Here is a 16,647-nt window from a genome sequence, read left to right as displayed (position 1 = left end):
ACATCTAGAATACTTGTTGAAAGACTGATCAATGTGTGGTTTAAGATTAAGTGCACCAAAGACTCCATGAGGAAATCATCTACAACAGATTCTAAAAGATAGTTTTATAACATGTTTTAAAATCAGGATAGCTGGCAAATACCAGCATTATAGAATTTACAATTAAACACAAATATGGGGACTGAAGGTAGAGGGTGGGGAAGAGTGTTGCTCACAGTTTAACTTTTTTTTTTTAATAAGTAGGCAAAAATTAGGCTTAGAGATCCAAAATTCATTCAAATTAGGGCTTAAAATACCTCTGTGCCACTTCTATATTCAATTTTAAATCCCTTCAATATTTGTGAGAAAAAATAACTTTACTCTTACCTTCTGCACTGGAACTTGACATTCTGATTCTAACACCACTGTGTCATTATCACCAGACTGATGCATCACAGTTAGGCCATTCAAGCGTTGTTCAGGATCATCTGGATGCACACATTTTTAGAATAGTATAGTCAAGTTATTTCATCTTGATTCTCCAGAATTTGACATTCCCCCCCCCCACTAGGTCAGAAACTATGAAAATAAAATAACTAGTTTTTGTACGCTTAATTTTGGAGTATTCTTAGCTGGAGAACTGTAATACTGTAAAATAAACATTTTCAATTGAAATTTTACCTCCTTTATTTCTTTCCTTTGTCTTCTTTTTTTTTTGTCAGCATAAAGTATAGCTGACATTGTGGCTCACCTACGAAGACCTATTTTAGCTTTCCCGATGGTATAGCAGTCTTTCAGCTTGTAAACTGACCTCAGCTCCAGAGATCAGTCTTCATTGGCCAAGCTAATTATGGTAATCCTACCCCCACACCAGTGAATCATTTAGAAAAGAGAAGGCCTAAGCCACTGTAGGGCTTCCAGGGAAAGATGCTTCCTGGTAGCCAAATTGAGAACAAAGAAAATACAAAGAACTGAAGAACGAAGATACCAGACACCTAAACTACCCAGTGGGGGATAGGAGTAAGAAATGCAAAATGTTGTTTGACTCTGAGGTGAAGAGAACAAACCACACAATCCTGTTGACTGTAAAGCTTCCATACAAATATTTCATTTATTACAGGTGAAAATAATTTCAGAAATAGAGCTTGAGCCTTTGTCAAACATGTCTAAATGACTGACCTACTTCTGGACTACAATATGTATGATAACAAAATTCCTTGTTGTGTAAGCCAGTTTGGAGCTGAATTTTCTGCATCTGTGACCAAAAGCATCCTGGTGTATGAAATTTAATTAGGTCATTTCTGTTTCAGTTCTCTCCAGCTCTTGTCTATAGGTCCTAACTAGTAGCAAAAGGACAGAGGAGAAAAATGAAAACTTGAATTGCTATATTTTTGTTAATTGGCTCAGGCTCATAAAATGCTGGCCACTTAGAGTTATAGGAACTTACATTTAAGCTTCTATCACCCATCAATTCCTTTGATTCTCTGGCTAAATCACACTAGTTGAAGTTGAGGCTTGAAGAAGGGAGGAACACTAAAGGATAGGAGTGAGCACAGGAGGGTGAGACAAAACAGTCAGTGGACAGATGAATGAAAGGACAAAGTTTAAATTTGTGTGTTCCTACGTGGCCCAATGCACCTATTTTCTCAGTTCAACAGGGAATGGAAAAATAGGGAGAAAAGGTCTAAGTACAGAACTACATCCCCTCTCTGCTTGGGATCAGATATTATTTAAGAAGTAGAAAGAGTATATATGTCAAGAGAAGTATATTCTAAACGACTCAGTTTGTTGACTCTAAGTTGGTAAGTGGTGACAGTGCCATTATCAAGAATTAAAGAGGAAAGATTTAAATGTAGGAATTAAAAGGGGTAAATTCAGTTTTGACATGCTGTATTTGACATGCCTACGTGCTGTTTAAGGTATTCAGTAGAGTTGTATAAACACGCCTGGGGCTTGGATGCTTGAGTTGTAAAAATGAGACTAGAAGTCATAGACTCCAAGAAGATCATCCAGGAAGGATGTATAGATTGCTGCCTTCCAACCTTTTACATGCCATAATAAGTAGAAAATGATCAATGTATGGCATACCTGGGTAAATGGGAGGTCTGCTCCAAGCCTATAGCTATGAGAGCTGAGGGGGAGGTCCTAGCTTAGTAAACCTACGCTTTGGAATACGGCTAGAAAAGCCTGGAGTAAAGTAAAAAGAGGCTTAAGGATGTAACTCAGAGTATTATAACATTGAAGGTAGGCAGATAAAGTAGGTGTCTGTAAAGAACGTTCAGAGATGGGATGATCAAGAGAAGAGTGTCACAGAAGCCAAGGGAAGTGTGTCAAGGGACCAACCCTCTGAAAAACATTTTCATATGAATGCCCTCTGGCACCTCAAAACACTACAAAACTCATCTTTCCTCAGACATCTGTTCTTCATCTGTGTTCCAGGTCTGTCAACCTGGACCAGCATCCAGCCACTATCCTCTGAGCCACCAAAGCTTATACACCCCTTTGTTATTAAAACCCAGCATAGGGCTTCCAGTGACGCAGTGGTTAAGAATCTGCCTGCCAATGCAGGGGACACGGGTTCGCCTGGTCTGGGAAGATCCCACATGCCGCGGAGCAACTAAGCCCGTGAGCCACAACTACTGAGCCTGCGCGTCTGGAGCCTGTGCTGCGCAACCGGAGAGGCCATGACAGTGAGAGGCCCGCGCACCGCGATGAAGAGTGGTCCCCGCTCGCCGCAACTGGAGAAAGCCCTCGCACAGAAACAAAGACCCAACACAGCCAAAAATAAATAAATTTATTAAAAAAAAAAAACCCAGCATATATTCATCTTTTGCAGACCTGCTCACTCCACTCTTGTGATTTCTTTCAACTATACCTTTTTCTTTCTTTCCATCACTTAGTTTTTTTGTACTACTGCAACAGCCCAGTTGGTCTTTTCCTTCTCTGGTCTCTGTTCCCCATCTCTCCAACTGACTTACACAATATTGGCAGAGTAATTACACTGAAGCACACTCTGCTCAAAAAATCTTCATTGGCTCCCCACTGACTATACCATTACAATTAACTCCAAAAGTCTCTAGGTATTGAGGCTCTTTATGATCTGAACCTGATTTACCTTTCCAAATTTATTTCCCTGTATTCCTATTTATCCAAGCAAAGCTTTAATCACATTGAATTACTGGTCACCTAGATACCCTCATTCGTGTAGTTCCCTCCATCCAAAATGCCTTTTGATCCTACTATACATCAATATACATCTTTCAAAGAGATCACGTAATTCTGCCTTCCTCATCTCCTTAAATTTCATTTTTGCTTCTTTTAGGGCACATTATTTTTATTTTATTTGAATTTTTAAAAAATTTTATACACACACACACACACACACACACATATATCCACAGACATATTTATTTATTTGGTTGCATCGGGTCTTAGTTGCGGCAGGTGGGCTCCTTAGTTGTGGCATGTGAACTCTTAGTTGCGGCATGCATGTGGGATCTAGTTCCCTGACCAGGGATCGAACCCGGGCCCCCTGCATTGGGAGCACAGAGTCTTATCCACTGTGCCACCAGGGAAGTCCCTATTTTTACTTTATATACCAGTTGTTTATTTCTCCTACTAGATGGCAAACTCCTTGATCTACCTTTTCATTTGCCATGTTAATTCACATTGATGTGACAGCATAAGTTTTTTTAAAAAAAAATTCTTAATACAACTGAGTGAAGATTTTTTATGAACTGTGGAAGGATAAATTATAAAGATAAGTTTAGTAATCCTTCATGACTAAAAATTTCAACTTATTTTAAGGAAAAAAAATTAGACATCTTCCAGTTCATGTGGAGATGATGGCAGAGGTTTTGAAGAAAACTGATAACACTTAAAACTTCAACTTCTTAAATATTTATGCACTCTAACATTTTTGCCAAACTACAAGAAAACTTGAGTAAAATTTTTTTTACTTTTTTTGTTTAAAGGTTTAACCAAAAATTTATTTCCACCAAGATTAAACTCCAGAAAAGTAAAATTCTATATACATTTTATAGCTTATATATATTTGCAGTTTCCCTTGGGCATAGTGCCACCTACAGTTGGCAAGTGCAAACCACTTTGGTTCTGAAAAATCTGCTTAAGTGCAATAGAACAGCCATTCGGCATCATCCAAACTTTCCCTTTACACAATATTGTTACTCACAATCACGTATAAACAGAAATTGAAGGAATACAAGAAACGGATCCCGACCGAAGATTTAGATATTTAAAGCCTGACTTTTCATAGATAGGACGTTTTCTTAAAATAGGAACAAAAGACCATCTTGACTGCATTCTTTCCACTATTTTTCAATGTCTTTATTCTTCTTCAAAGCTATCCCTATCATTCTCCTATGAACTTGCTATAATGAAAACAGCAACTTTTCCCTACTCTGGTTCTTTCCGACTGGCCTTCAAACACGTTCACATCTCTCCGATTTCAAAATTCAAAACAAAACAACGTCTCTCCCAGTCTTACAAAAACAAAAACAAAACACCTATCTTCCTGTTAAAGCCACAGCTATCTTCCCATCCTCTTCAACAAAATTCTTGAAAGACTCATTTACATTCAGATTCCATTACTTCTCAATTTACAAGAATCTGCTTCCGTCTCAATCACAATAGCCATAAAAGAAGCTTTTGTAAAAGCAAAAAAGTCTCACATTGCCAATTTTAATCTTCTCTCCTCATTCCTCATGGTACTTTAAGGCTTTGTATATAGTAGGACATGATACTTGTGATGATGATTTCCTTCGAAAAATGTATCTCCTGGGCTTCTATTATACCATTTTTCCTTTTCCTCTTAGCTTTGATTACCTCTTCTTTTAACTTATTAATTTTTTCTACTTTTACTGAGGGAGTTTGGTTACCCAGAATTTTGTCCTTGACCTTTCTCCTCCTGCTCTGTACATTTTCCTTCATTCTCATGGCTTCAAGTGGCTTCTAGATATTGGTAATTCCTAACTGTAGTTCTTGTTACACCCTATTAGTTCCAGAAACCTATTTCTAGTTATATATTTCCAATTAGATATTCTGCAGCATCTTGAACATGTCCAAAATGAACAATGTCTCTTATTTTCAAGCCAACTGTTGGATAATACTCTGGTAAGACACTTATTCTAATAAAGCTTAGTAATTCTGCCACAAAAACATCTAATACAGCCACGTCCTTTCTGTACTTACTGCCTTAGTTTTGGCCCTCATAATTTCTTTCCTAGACTATAGCACTCAGCTTCCTTACTTGGTCCCAGTTATATCAGAGCATCTTCATCTTAGTCCATCCCTTATACAGCAAGCAGCAATCTCTTCCTAATGTAAAATCTCATTTTGTTATGCTCTTGTTTGAAGCTACTTTTTGTGTGCAAAATAAAAGATCCAAATGTAGCACTGGTATTTAAGGTAATTTATGACCTAGAACAACTACATCTTCAGTTATTCTCCTGAGTACCTTGAAAATATTTTTCCAGAAAAGAATGGCTATAAATATTTCATACTTTGGACCTTTGTTTATACTTCTTCCTGGGATGCCCCCCAGTGTTGCCTCAGATATTTTCTCTCTTGATCTCCACTCCTTCTCCACAGTCAAGAGCTATAACTCGAGTTAAATGCAAAATGGAATACTCAAACGCAGAATAGTAGGGAGCTTCTACTGGAAGCAATAAAGGAGGATCAAAACTTCTGTGTTCCTCCTAATCTGTGCTTCAGTAAAACAGCTTAGAAATTTCTTCTGCTTTGGAGAAACCCCTGCCATTGGAAGGCCAGGGAGCAGAAGGAGACGTGGATATGGAATATTCACATCTGCTTCTGTCTAGGCCTGAATACATTTGTGTCTCAAAGTTCAGGCACTCCATAAGCTGGGCTCATCACTATCAGAGAAGTATCCTCCTGTGCCACACATCCCCAGGAGGACCAGGCTGAGAAAGGTGATACGTTCACTTCAGATAAGACTAACAGATAAGACATTTATAAAGTCAAATGAACCTAACAATATAAAAATTTCCAGTTTTAGAAGATGTTTTTGGTAAATAGGAACCACCACTAGGCAAGTATTTCTGGCCCAAGTTTCCTTAACTGTAAACTGTTTTTAATGTTTATAACTTCATTTCTCTACCTATAGAATCTCTATCTTTTCCCTATTCTAATCTACCTTTCCAACCCACACAGACGTTATGGAAGTTACAGCAACATTTCGCAAGTCTGCTCAGAGCTTGCTATGATCTATGGCAGTAACAGGTTTTTATGTATGGCTCATATGCCAATGTATATAATCTGTATGAAAGTAAGTTGTGTGTGAACTGCACATACAATTTTCTTTCATTCAAATGTAATGAGTACCTTGGGGTATAAAGCAATATGCTTCAGGGATTATTTCTAACCTGGAATTTACTTGTTATGATTTTCAGTATTCCAGATCCATAACATTTAAGATAATCTTGGCATTTTTATTTAGAAGTCAGTTGTTCAATCACAGTCATTTAGTTCTTAATTTCTTACCTGAAAGAGGCAGAATTTGTAAAGGTGAAATGTTTTCCACACTCTGTAAACGTTCTGATTCTTGATGATTAAATACTAACTGGTGGTGATTTGGTGGTGTTCCACCTGAACATGTAGTCTGATGAACCAGGCTAGTTTTCCTAGAGTTTGTATCTTGCACAGAAGATTGTATCTGCTAAGACAAAGTTAAACAAAACTATCTTTCAGAGCTTTAACCACACAAGAAGTATAACTAAGAAAATAGAAACACAAGAGGATAGAATATAATTTAATACTGTCTTTGAATATGATATTAAATTAAGTCACACAAATTTATAAGGTATAAATATCACTATCTTACAAATGAGAAAACTAAGGTTTGGAACGATTAAATAACTTGGCCATCATATAGCTTATAAGCAGAGTCAAAGTCTATGATCTTAGTTACTAGTACACATAGACTTATACATGTTATTAAACAGTGTTGCTTATTTTCAAATGCTTCCCTGTGATCTACTGAAAATAAAAACTGAGCTTTTATACCAAATCTAGAGACTAATCCACTTTCTTTACCCCCTTTTCCTTAGTGAATTATAGATATAAAAGCAGGGGGTGTTTAAAAAAAAACAAATCACATGATGGTTGAGCCATAGACTATCAACAAATTCTGATTCCGAATTCTGTTAACTACTTATTAAGAAAAGGCTGTATTATAATAGCTAATATTTAGTTAACACTTACGATGTGCAAGGCACCAGGGTAAGCCTTTTATATAGTTCTTAATTTCTCACACTAATCCTATGAGTTTGGTATAATTATTATCCCCATTTACAGTTTACAGTAGGACTTAGATATAAGGAAGGTAACTTAACCTAAAATCTCACATGTATTCAGTGGCAAGCTAAGTTACAGTACCAAAGCCCAGGTACCTTATCTACTAAGCTCTGAGTTATAGATAGTACAGAGATGAATAAGACAATCTTCCTTCTCCATCTAATAAAGCGGTTAGAGTGAGTGAGTCGATAAGGCAAGTGTATGAATACCTATGCTAGTTTGAATAAAACGAAGGGCATAGGAATGTTTATCCCAACAATAATACAGACCCAAGCCCAAAGCTTAAAGGCAAAACAACACTTTCTGAAACACACAAATATGTGCATTTATTCATGATCCTATAAATTTATTTCCTCTTTTGTCTTACATGAGCATTTCGCTGTTCAGTGAGTGACACTGAAAAAAACTCGGTCACAAACAGATCATAAAGATAGCATTCTATGTGCTATGTACTGAGAATTATTCCAAAGTTTGTTCATAACTTGACATAATTTTCTGATTCCACTAATACCTATGGCAGACAGATCATCTGGATCTTCATTCCACTCAAAAACCTTTGAGAGCTCACGCCTACCTAACAAATTAAATATTAACACTTTATCTAGGTGTGCAAAGCCCTCCCTATTATATCTCCAAAGCCAACTAATCCCATACAAACACCCTCTGCTACCATATTTCCCTGAACACACCTCCTGTGCTTTTTTTCCGCTCTCTTATTGCTACTACCTCTGTTTAAAAAAGTTAAGTCCCTAATCAGCATGTCAATATACTAACCATTTCTTCCCTTTCCCTATAATTTAAAACCCATTTTAAGCATTCCCTCCTTCAGGCAGTATATATATATTCCTCCTTCATTTTCTCAATAAATTATGAATATAGATGATTATAGCACTAATCATACAATCTCTTAACTGTGTGATTATATCTCTTCTCACAACTAAGAGATCCTTCAAGACAGTATTATTTATGTTGCACTTCCCCTGACCTAGAGTTAGATGTTGTTAAGTAAGTTTATGATTTAATAAAAGGTATACACCTGTAATTCTATATTTGGGATGGGTACAAAGGATTAAAAGTTTTATGAGGATTAGTAGTAAAAGATAAAATTACTTTTATCCTTTTCAAAGCACGTCAACTACTCATCAAACAGATGTGCTAAAAATGAATAGTTGGTAATTATAAGCTTTATCTTTAGAACTCTCACTACCATTCCCCTACTACCTTTTTTGGAGAAATTCCACCTTACTGTGCATACCCTACTGTACACACATGGGGACACCAAGACCTTCTCTCTGTATTTAGACTCTCAAGACTAAGCTGAAATTTCTATAATTTGTTCTACTTACCTGTTTGACTAAATCATAAAAAAGTCACATCTTGTTAGAAAAATGTAACCAAATCATTTCACTATTCAATCTTCTTTACAAAGAAATCTTTGAACATTTAAGTGACAAATTAAAATGAGTGACAACTCTTCATGTAAATAAAATCAAGAACAATTTTAAAGAAAGCTACTACTATACCAGTGAGCTATAACCTACATAATTTTAAAATTCTAAGGTAAAAATGAAGAATTAACTTACCTTTACTTTCTCTTTAGAAGGAGAATCATTCTGTTTTACTCCGGTAAATTTAGGAAACATTTCTGCAAACGTATATAAATATTTTAATATTTGCCAACTTAAAAAATTACCATCATCTAAATTACAAATTTTTTCACATTAGAATGAAAGTGATGATTTTAAGAAAATGGTCAACTTCTTAAATCAAGAAATTCTTATATTTATAAATTTTTTTGCCCTCTTGGAATCAGTCAAAATTTCTAAAGGGATACTTGCTTTGAAAAGGGATATTTTCTTTTCCACATAATGGAATAAATATCCCCACACAAATTTCAATTTGGATTATTAGGCAAAAAGAACAATGTGTTACTTCACAGTAAAGAGCTTGAATAAGCGACAGTTTAAAAAGAAACAAGTTACAACAGAGATAAGGGTTTAAACAAGCAGTACCAATTATACTAAAATCATCTTTAACCAAGTAGCCATTAAAAGGCTTAATTAAAATAACTAAGAATTTACTACAAGAGAAGGGTATGTCATTATCTGAGAGGATACAGTCTTTTATTAAAAGTGAAGCTATTTGATTATACATGATAAAGTCTGCTCTGCTTGCTAAGCATTATAATAAAGATCCCATCTAATTAATACTCTGTTTACTTCCGAGCTATCTGGCAGCCTCAACTACATAGAAACAAATGGGTTTTATAGTACCTCCTTTACCTTTAGAAATACCTTTACAGCTAACACTGGCAGTAGAGTAGATATAAAAAGAGATCTCTCTGACATGGTGCTCATAGGTTCCTCTTTCTTGATCCTACAATTGATTCTGGTGCTATCCTCCCCAGTAAGAAGCCTAAGTCAGCGTGGTAAAGCACCAAACTGGTAGTTAATGCCTTGATTGATCTCTCCAGGCCAGCTTTCATGAGCCTCCTGAGCATTATTTGCCTCAGGCTTCAGGGAACCAAGGCTGGTCAACACCAGGTCTTATTCAAACTTAAAACATTCTAATTTTAATAATTACCTTCTGCCTCCTGAAATGCCATCAGTTTCCACTGGATGTGTTACTGTTCTTTCCTAAAATATTTGATGCTGGACACTGTTAAAATTGCTAAGTGCCACTCAATGATGTGCTTTAATTTAAAGAATTCAAGTATTTAAAATGACATGGACCATCTTAATGTCACTCCACTAAGTATTATTTTAAGTGTTGGGGGTTAGGTGGAAAGGGGAAGGGAAGAAGACAGACTGCAAAGATTGAGGGTATAGATCCAGGTAGCTTTCACATTTAGGGGAGAAATTATGATTTCAGCTTTGATCGACAACAAAAAAAAACAGACTTCATTAATACGATCATATAATATATGTACATCTATACATCTGTCTTAATTATCCAAATATGCACCTAAACAAATTATTCAATGATATAAACTCTTAACTACAGTAAAAATACAACATACCACATTAGTGTTCTGATGAAAAATTCAAGGGCATTATCTTAGTTCTGTGACATAAAACTAAAGCTCAGGACTATTATAAAAACTAGCACCTCAAAATCTAAAAAACACTAGCAAAAGCCATCAAAGATTTTTAATTAAAAAAAAAAAATCAAAACCACCAAATACAGTATGCCTCAAAAAAGTCTTACAGACTATAGATAGATGAACAATGATAGCCTAAAACTCAGTATTTTGCTTCTCATTCTACTCTTACGTAGCTGACTTTCCAGGAACATAGTAAAATAAAACTGCATATTTCTGTTTATTTATGAGTTCCTGGCCTTTGGAATTAAAAGGCAAACATACACATTTTCACTATCAAGCTTAAGACCACATTTCAATAACTGAAGAAGCCCTACCAGGTCTTACAAACATTAATAAAACTGAGCACTATAGTGACAACATACACGCTTGTCAACTAACTTCACCAGGGATCTGGGATAATATGTATACCTACCTTGTGAGGATCCAATTGGATAAAATATGTTAACTACTAAACAAATGAATATTTTGCACATTATATAATGTGTTTTATTTTCACAGCTCCCCAAAAACCTCAATATAAAACTTTGATTGGAAAGCTTTCATTTCAAACTAAGCAAAAATTTTAATCACAGAATCAAGAAAAAGAGAGAGATCTGGCATCAAATATTTGATTGAAAGGTTTGTTAATAACCATCACCTATCAAAGCACTGAGATCAATGCTCCAGAGACACCAAATATTATCAGCAAGCCAGTACTGACTAAAAAATTTGATAAATTGAATATGAAGATAATACCATACATAATGTAAAACCAGAATGTAATACCATTACAGCAGAAAAAATTACTGAAGATTTTTAAATTAGAAAAACAAATCACACTTCTGTTGTATAGGACAGGGTACAGAAAAGTGACTGGAAGTCATTACCTCATTTTATAGGAAAGAAAGTATGTCCAGAGATGTTGAATGATTTGCCCAAGCTTATTGCCTAATGTTCTATTGATAAAAATCAAGCACTATGAACGAAAAGAATCTGCTCCCTTTAAAGAATGTTTTGGTATTTTGATTTAAGTGTGTGGTGCTTATATAATACAGAAGAACAAACCGATTATAAGTTGCCTCTTCCTTTTACCAAAGTAATTTTAACTAGAGCTTAGAAAGTGGAAACAAACAAACAAACAAAAAAAACACCTAGACTGATGATTCTCAAACACTGCAAGCACATCAGTCACATGGGATACATTGTTTTGTTTTTGTTGTTTTTTTTTTGGCGACGCCACATGGGACCTTAGTTCCCTGACCAGGGATCGAACATGGGCCTCCTGCATTGGAAGCGTGGAGTCTTAACCACTGGACTGCCAGGTAAGTCCACACATGGGATACTTTGAACACTACATTTACCTGGCCCCACTCTCCATTCATTCAGATTTGGACACTATTTTTTAAAGTTTTACAGGTGATTCTAATGTACTGCCAAGGTTGAGAAACACTATTCTAGACAGCCTGTTTATTCAGTAAGACCCAGTTTGAACAGAAAAATTTTAAATGCACATGACAAAGTTTATCCTTATTTCTAAGACTCGTGGCTGAAGTACAGACCTCAATATATGCAAGTTTTTAATCAAGCCCAAGTCCTTGAATTTATCCTTCTGGGGCTTTAAAAACACTCTAATTGATGAGAAACTAATGAAAGTTTAAAATATTTAAATGATGAGTACTAATCATTTCTCTTACTTTCTAGCTTGAAAGATGAAAAGTACTCCAAACTGTCATTTCATACCTCCTACATTTACTAAACCATTCTCCCCCTTAAAAGGTAAAATAAAATCTAAACATCTAAACAAATAAAATCTAAAATCTAATCTTGAACAAAGTTTGTCCTTTTTCCCTTGCATAAAAAAAAAAAAGCATCATTGTCACTTCTACAGAAGATGTGGGTTGTAGTACTAAAGAGAAACAGTTATTTTACTCCTACTTTTAAGTCACCATAATTAAGAAAGCTAAAAAAAAAGGAACAGGGGCTTCCCTGGTGGCGCAGTGGTTGAGAATCTGCCTGCTAATGCAGGAGACACGGGTTCGAGCCCTGGTCTGGGAGGATCCCACATGCCGCGGAGCGGCTGGGCCCGTGAGCCACGGCTGCTGAGCCTGCGCTTCTGGAGCCTGTGCCCCGCGACGGGAGGGGCCGCGATAGTGAAAGGCCCGCGCACCGCGATGAAGAGCGGTCCCCGCACCGCGATGAAGAGTGGCCCCCACTTGCCGCAACTGGAGAAAGCCCTCGCACGAACCAAAGACCCAGCACAGCCAAAAATAAATAAATAAATAAATAAATAAAATTAAAAAAAAAAAAAAATCTGAGACTCAAATTTCAAAAAAAAAAAAAAAGGAACAATTGTTACTTAAAGAATTTCATAAATTTCACTTTCAGAACATTACACTGAAGCCAATAAAAGCAAAAAGTCCAAAATATGAAGAGACAAATTCACTTTGTCTTAACCAGGTAAAGAATTGATGCCATAACCCTTCAATTTCTTTGTGTATAACTGTTTTAAGAATTGAAATGATAATCATTCCTGAAAAATATTCTATTCCACACTAATCAAGTATCTGAGCTAACATTTAAACAGTTCCTGAAGTTATTTCCTACAAGGATAGAATCAAAAAAGCACTATTACCTATGAGCTGCTCCATTTGATGGTTTCTCAGTAATATTATTAAATCTGTTAATAATATTCCTCCCTATTATATCACTCAAGATAGCCAAACTTGTTGAGCATTAGAAAACTCTCAATTGCTTGTGTGTACATTCTAGCACAGCCTAGTTAACATAGGATATATGTATCTGGAATTGATTTTATTGTCAAGCCTCATTTATATCTTTGATCTGGCATTTAATGATATTTTGGGTTATGAAAAAGAGTTTAGAAAGGTTTTAAATTTATACCAATGTTTAATCATTGTCCTTTTTTTTTTTCCTTTACCTGAGAGACGGCCCTCATCAGAGATGGATTGGAAAAGGGTTTAAGGAATTAAATAAGATAGAAAGTCACAGAATAATGGTGTTCTTCATTTATTTTATTATTATTACTTTTTAATCAGTCATCAATTTTATACACATCAGTGTATACATGTCAATCCCAATCGCCCAATTCAGCACACCACCATCCCCACCCCACCGTGGTTTTCCCCCCGTGGTGTCCATACGTTTGTTCTCTACATCTGTGTGTCGACTTCTGCCCTGCAAACCGGTTCATCTGTACCATTTTTCTAGGTTCCACATACATGCGTTAATATACGATATTTGTTTTTCTCTTTCTGACTTACTTCACTCTGTATAACAGTCTCTAGGTCCATCCACATCTCAAGAAATGACTCAATTTCGTTTCTTTTTAGGGCTGAGTAATATTCCATTGTATATATGTACCACAACTTCTTTATCCATTCGTCTGTTGATGGGCATTTAGGTTGCTTCCATGACCTGGCTATTGTAAATAGTGCTGCAATGAACATTGGGGTGCATGTGTCTTTTTGAATTACGGTTTTCTCTGGGTATATGCCCAGTAGTGGGATTGCTGGATCATATGGTAATTCTATTTTTAGTTTTTTAAGGAACCTCCATATTGTTCTCCATAGTGGCTGTATCAATTTACATTCCCACCAACAGTGCAAGAGGGTTCCCTTTTCTCCAAACCCTCTCCAGCATTTGTTGTTTGAAGATTTTCTGATGATGCCCATTCTAACTGGTGTGAGGCGATACCTCATTGTAGTTTTGATTTGCATTTCTCTAATAATTAGTGATGTTGAGCATCTTTTCATGTGCTTGTTGGCCATCTGTATGTCTTCTCTGGAGAAATGTCTATTTAGATCTTCAGCCCATTTTTGGATTGGGTTGTTTGTTTCTTTAATATTGAGCTGCATGAGCTGTTCATAGATTTTGGAGATTAATCCTTTGTTGACTTGTTTGCAAATATTTTCTCCCATTCTGAGGGTTGTCTTTTCGTCTTGTTTATGGTTTCCTTTGCTGTGCAAAAGCTTTGAAGTTTCATTAGGTCCCATTTGTTTATTTTTGTTTTTATTTCCATTTCTCAAGGAGGTGGATCAAAAAAGATCTTGCTGTGATTTATGTCAAAGAGTGTTCTTCCTATGTTTTCCTCTAAGAGTTTTATAGTGTCCAGTCTTACATTTAGGTCTCGAATCCATTTTGAGTTTATTTTTGTGTATGGTGTTAGGGAGTGTTCTAATTTCATTCTTTTACATGTAGCTGTCCAGTTTTCCCAGCACCACTTATTGAAGAGACTGTCTTTTCTCCATTGTATATCTTTGCCTCCTTTGTCATAGATTAGTTGACCATAGGTGCATGGGTTTATCTCTGGGCTTTCTATCTTGTTCCATTGATCTATGTTTCTGTTTTTGTGCCAGTACCATATTGTCTTGATTACTGTAGCTTTGTAGTGTAGTCTGAAGTCAGGGAGTCTGATTCCTCCAGCTCCGTTTTTTTCCCTCAAGACTGCTTTGGCTATTCGGGGTCTTTTGTGTCTCCATACAAATTTTAAGATTTTTTGTCCTAGTTCCATAAAAATTGCCATTGGTAATTTGATAGGAATTGCATTGAATCTGTAGATTGCTTTGGGTAGTATAGTCATTTTCACAATATTGATTCTTCCAATCCAAGAACATGGATATCTCTCCATCTGTTGGTATCACCTTTAATTTCTTTCATCAGTGTCTTATAGTTTTCTGCATACAGGTCTTTTGTCTCCCTAGGTAGGTTTATTCCTAGGTATTTTATTCTTTCTGTTGCAATGGTAAATGGGAGTGTTTCCTTAATTTCTCTTTCAGATTTTTCATCATTAGTGTATAGGAATGCAAGAGATTTCTGTGCATTAATTTTGTATCCTGCAACTTTACCAAATTCATTGATTTGCTCTAGTAGTTTTCTGGTGGCATTTTTAGGATTCTCTATGTATAGTATCATGTCATCTGCAAACAGTGACAGTTTTACTTCTTCTTTTCCAATTTGTATTCCTTTTATTTCTTTTTCTTCTCTGATTGCCGTGGCTAGGACTTCCAGAACTATGTTGAATAATAGTGGTGAGAGTGGACATCCTTGTCTCGTTCCTGATCTTAGAGGAAATGCTTTCAGTTTTTCACCGTTGAGAATGATGTTTGCTGTGGGTTTGTCATATATGGCCTTTATTATGTTGAGGTAGGTTCCCTCTATGCCCACTTTCTGGAGTTTTTATCATAAATGGGTGTTGAATTTTGTCAAAAGGTTTTTCTGCATCTATTGAGATGATCATACGGTTTTTCTTCTTCAATTTGTTAATATGGTGTATCATCTTGATTGATTTGCATATATTGAAGAATCCTTGCATCCCTGGGATAAATCCCACTTGATCGTGGTGTATGATCCTTTTAATGTGTTGTTGGATTCTGTTTGCTAGTATTTTGTTGAGGATTTTTGCATCTATATTCATCAGTGATATTGGTCTGTAATTTTCTTTTATTGTAGTATCTTTGTCCAGTTTTGGTATCAGGGTGATGGTGGCCTCATAGAATGAGTTTGGGAGCGTTCCTTCCTCTGTAATTTTTTGGAAGAGTTTGAGAAGGATGGGTGTTAGCTCTTCTCTAAATGTTTGATAGAATTCACCTTTGAAGCCATCTGGTCCTGGACTTTTGTTTGTTGGAAGATTTTTAATCACAGTTTGATAGAATTCACCTTTGAAGCCATCTGGTCCTGGACTTTTGTTTGTTGGAAGATTTTTAATCACAGTTTCAATTTCATTACTTGTGATTGGTCTGTTCATATTTTCTGTTTCTTCCTGGTTCAGTCTTGGAAGGTTATACCTTTCTAAGAATTTGTCCATTTCTTCCAGGTTGTTCATTTTATTGGCATAGAGTTGCTTGTAGTAGTCTTGTAGGATGCTTTGTATTTCTGCGGTGTCTGTTGTAACTTCTCCTTTTTCATTTCTAATTTTATTGATTTGAGTCCTCTCCCTCTTTTTCTTGATGAGTCTGGTTAATGGCTTATCAATTTTGTTTATCTTCTCAAAGAACCAGCTTTTAGTTTTATTGATCTTTGCTATTGTTTTGTTTCTATTTCATTTATTTCCGCTCTGATCTTTATGATTTCTTTCCTTCTGCTAACTTTGGGTTTTGTTTGTTCTTCTTTCTCTAGTTCCTTTAGGTGTAAGGTTAGATTGTTTTCTTGAGATTTTTCTTGTTTCTTGAGGTAGGCTTGTTTTGCTATAAACTTCCCTCTTAGAACTGCTTTTGCCGCATCCGATAGGTTTT

At 35.9% G+C, this 16,647-nt stretch overlaps 1 protein-coding gene and 1 long non-coding RNA gene across 2 annotated transcripts in view; one reads left to right on the top strand and one right to left on the bottom strand.

Annotated features, from left to right (window-relative positions):
• The window catches only part of LOC130708825 (uncharacterized), a 31,115-nt gene extending 28,420 nt beyond the window's left edge, over positions 1-2,695 (top strand). Inside the window, exon 3 of the long non-coding RNA XR_009009219.1 lies at positions 2,419-2,695. This is a non-coding gene — a long non-coding RNA (uncharacterized LOC130708825). The remainder of the gene's footprint in view (positions 1-2,418) is intronic.
• Positions 1-16,647, bottom strand: part of BRDT (bromodomain testis associated) — a 49,524-nt gene that overhangs the window by 13,622 nt on the left and 19,255 nt on the right. Inside the window, exons 12-14 of the mRNA XM_057552593.1 lie at positions 8,904-8,959; positions 6,502-6,676; positions 367-467 (exon numbers count right to left, since the gene is read on the bottom strand). Of these exons, the coding sequence (XP_057408576.1) occupies positions 367-467; positions 6,502-6,676; positions 8,904-8,959 (332 nt within the window). The remainder of the gene's footprint in view (positions 1-366; positions 468-6,501; positions 6,677-8,903; positions 8,960-16,647) is intronic.

This window comes from Balaenoptera acutorostrata, chromosome 1 (assembly GCF_949987535.1).
Source record: "Balaenoptera acutorostrata chromosome 1, mBalAcu1.1, whole genome shotgun sequence".
Lineage (NCBI taxonomy): Eukaryota > Metazoa > Chordata > Mammalia > Artiodactyla > Balaenopteridae > Balaenoptera > Balaenoptera acutorostrata.
The sequence above is the reverse complement of the archived record's forward strand: the minus strand, read 5'-3'. Positions and strand labels throughout refer to the sequence as shown.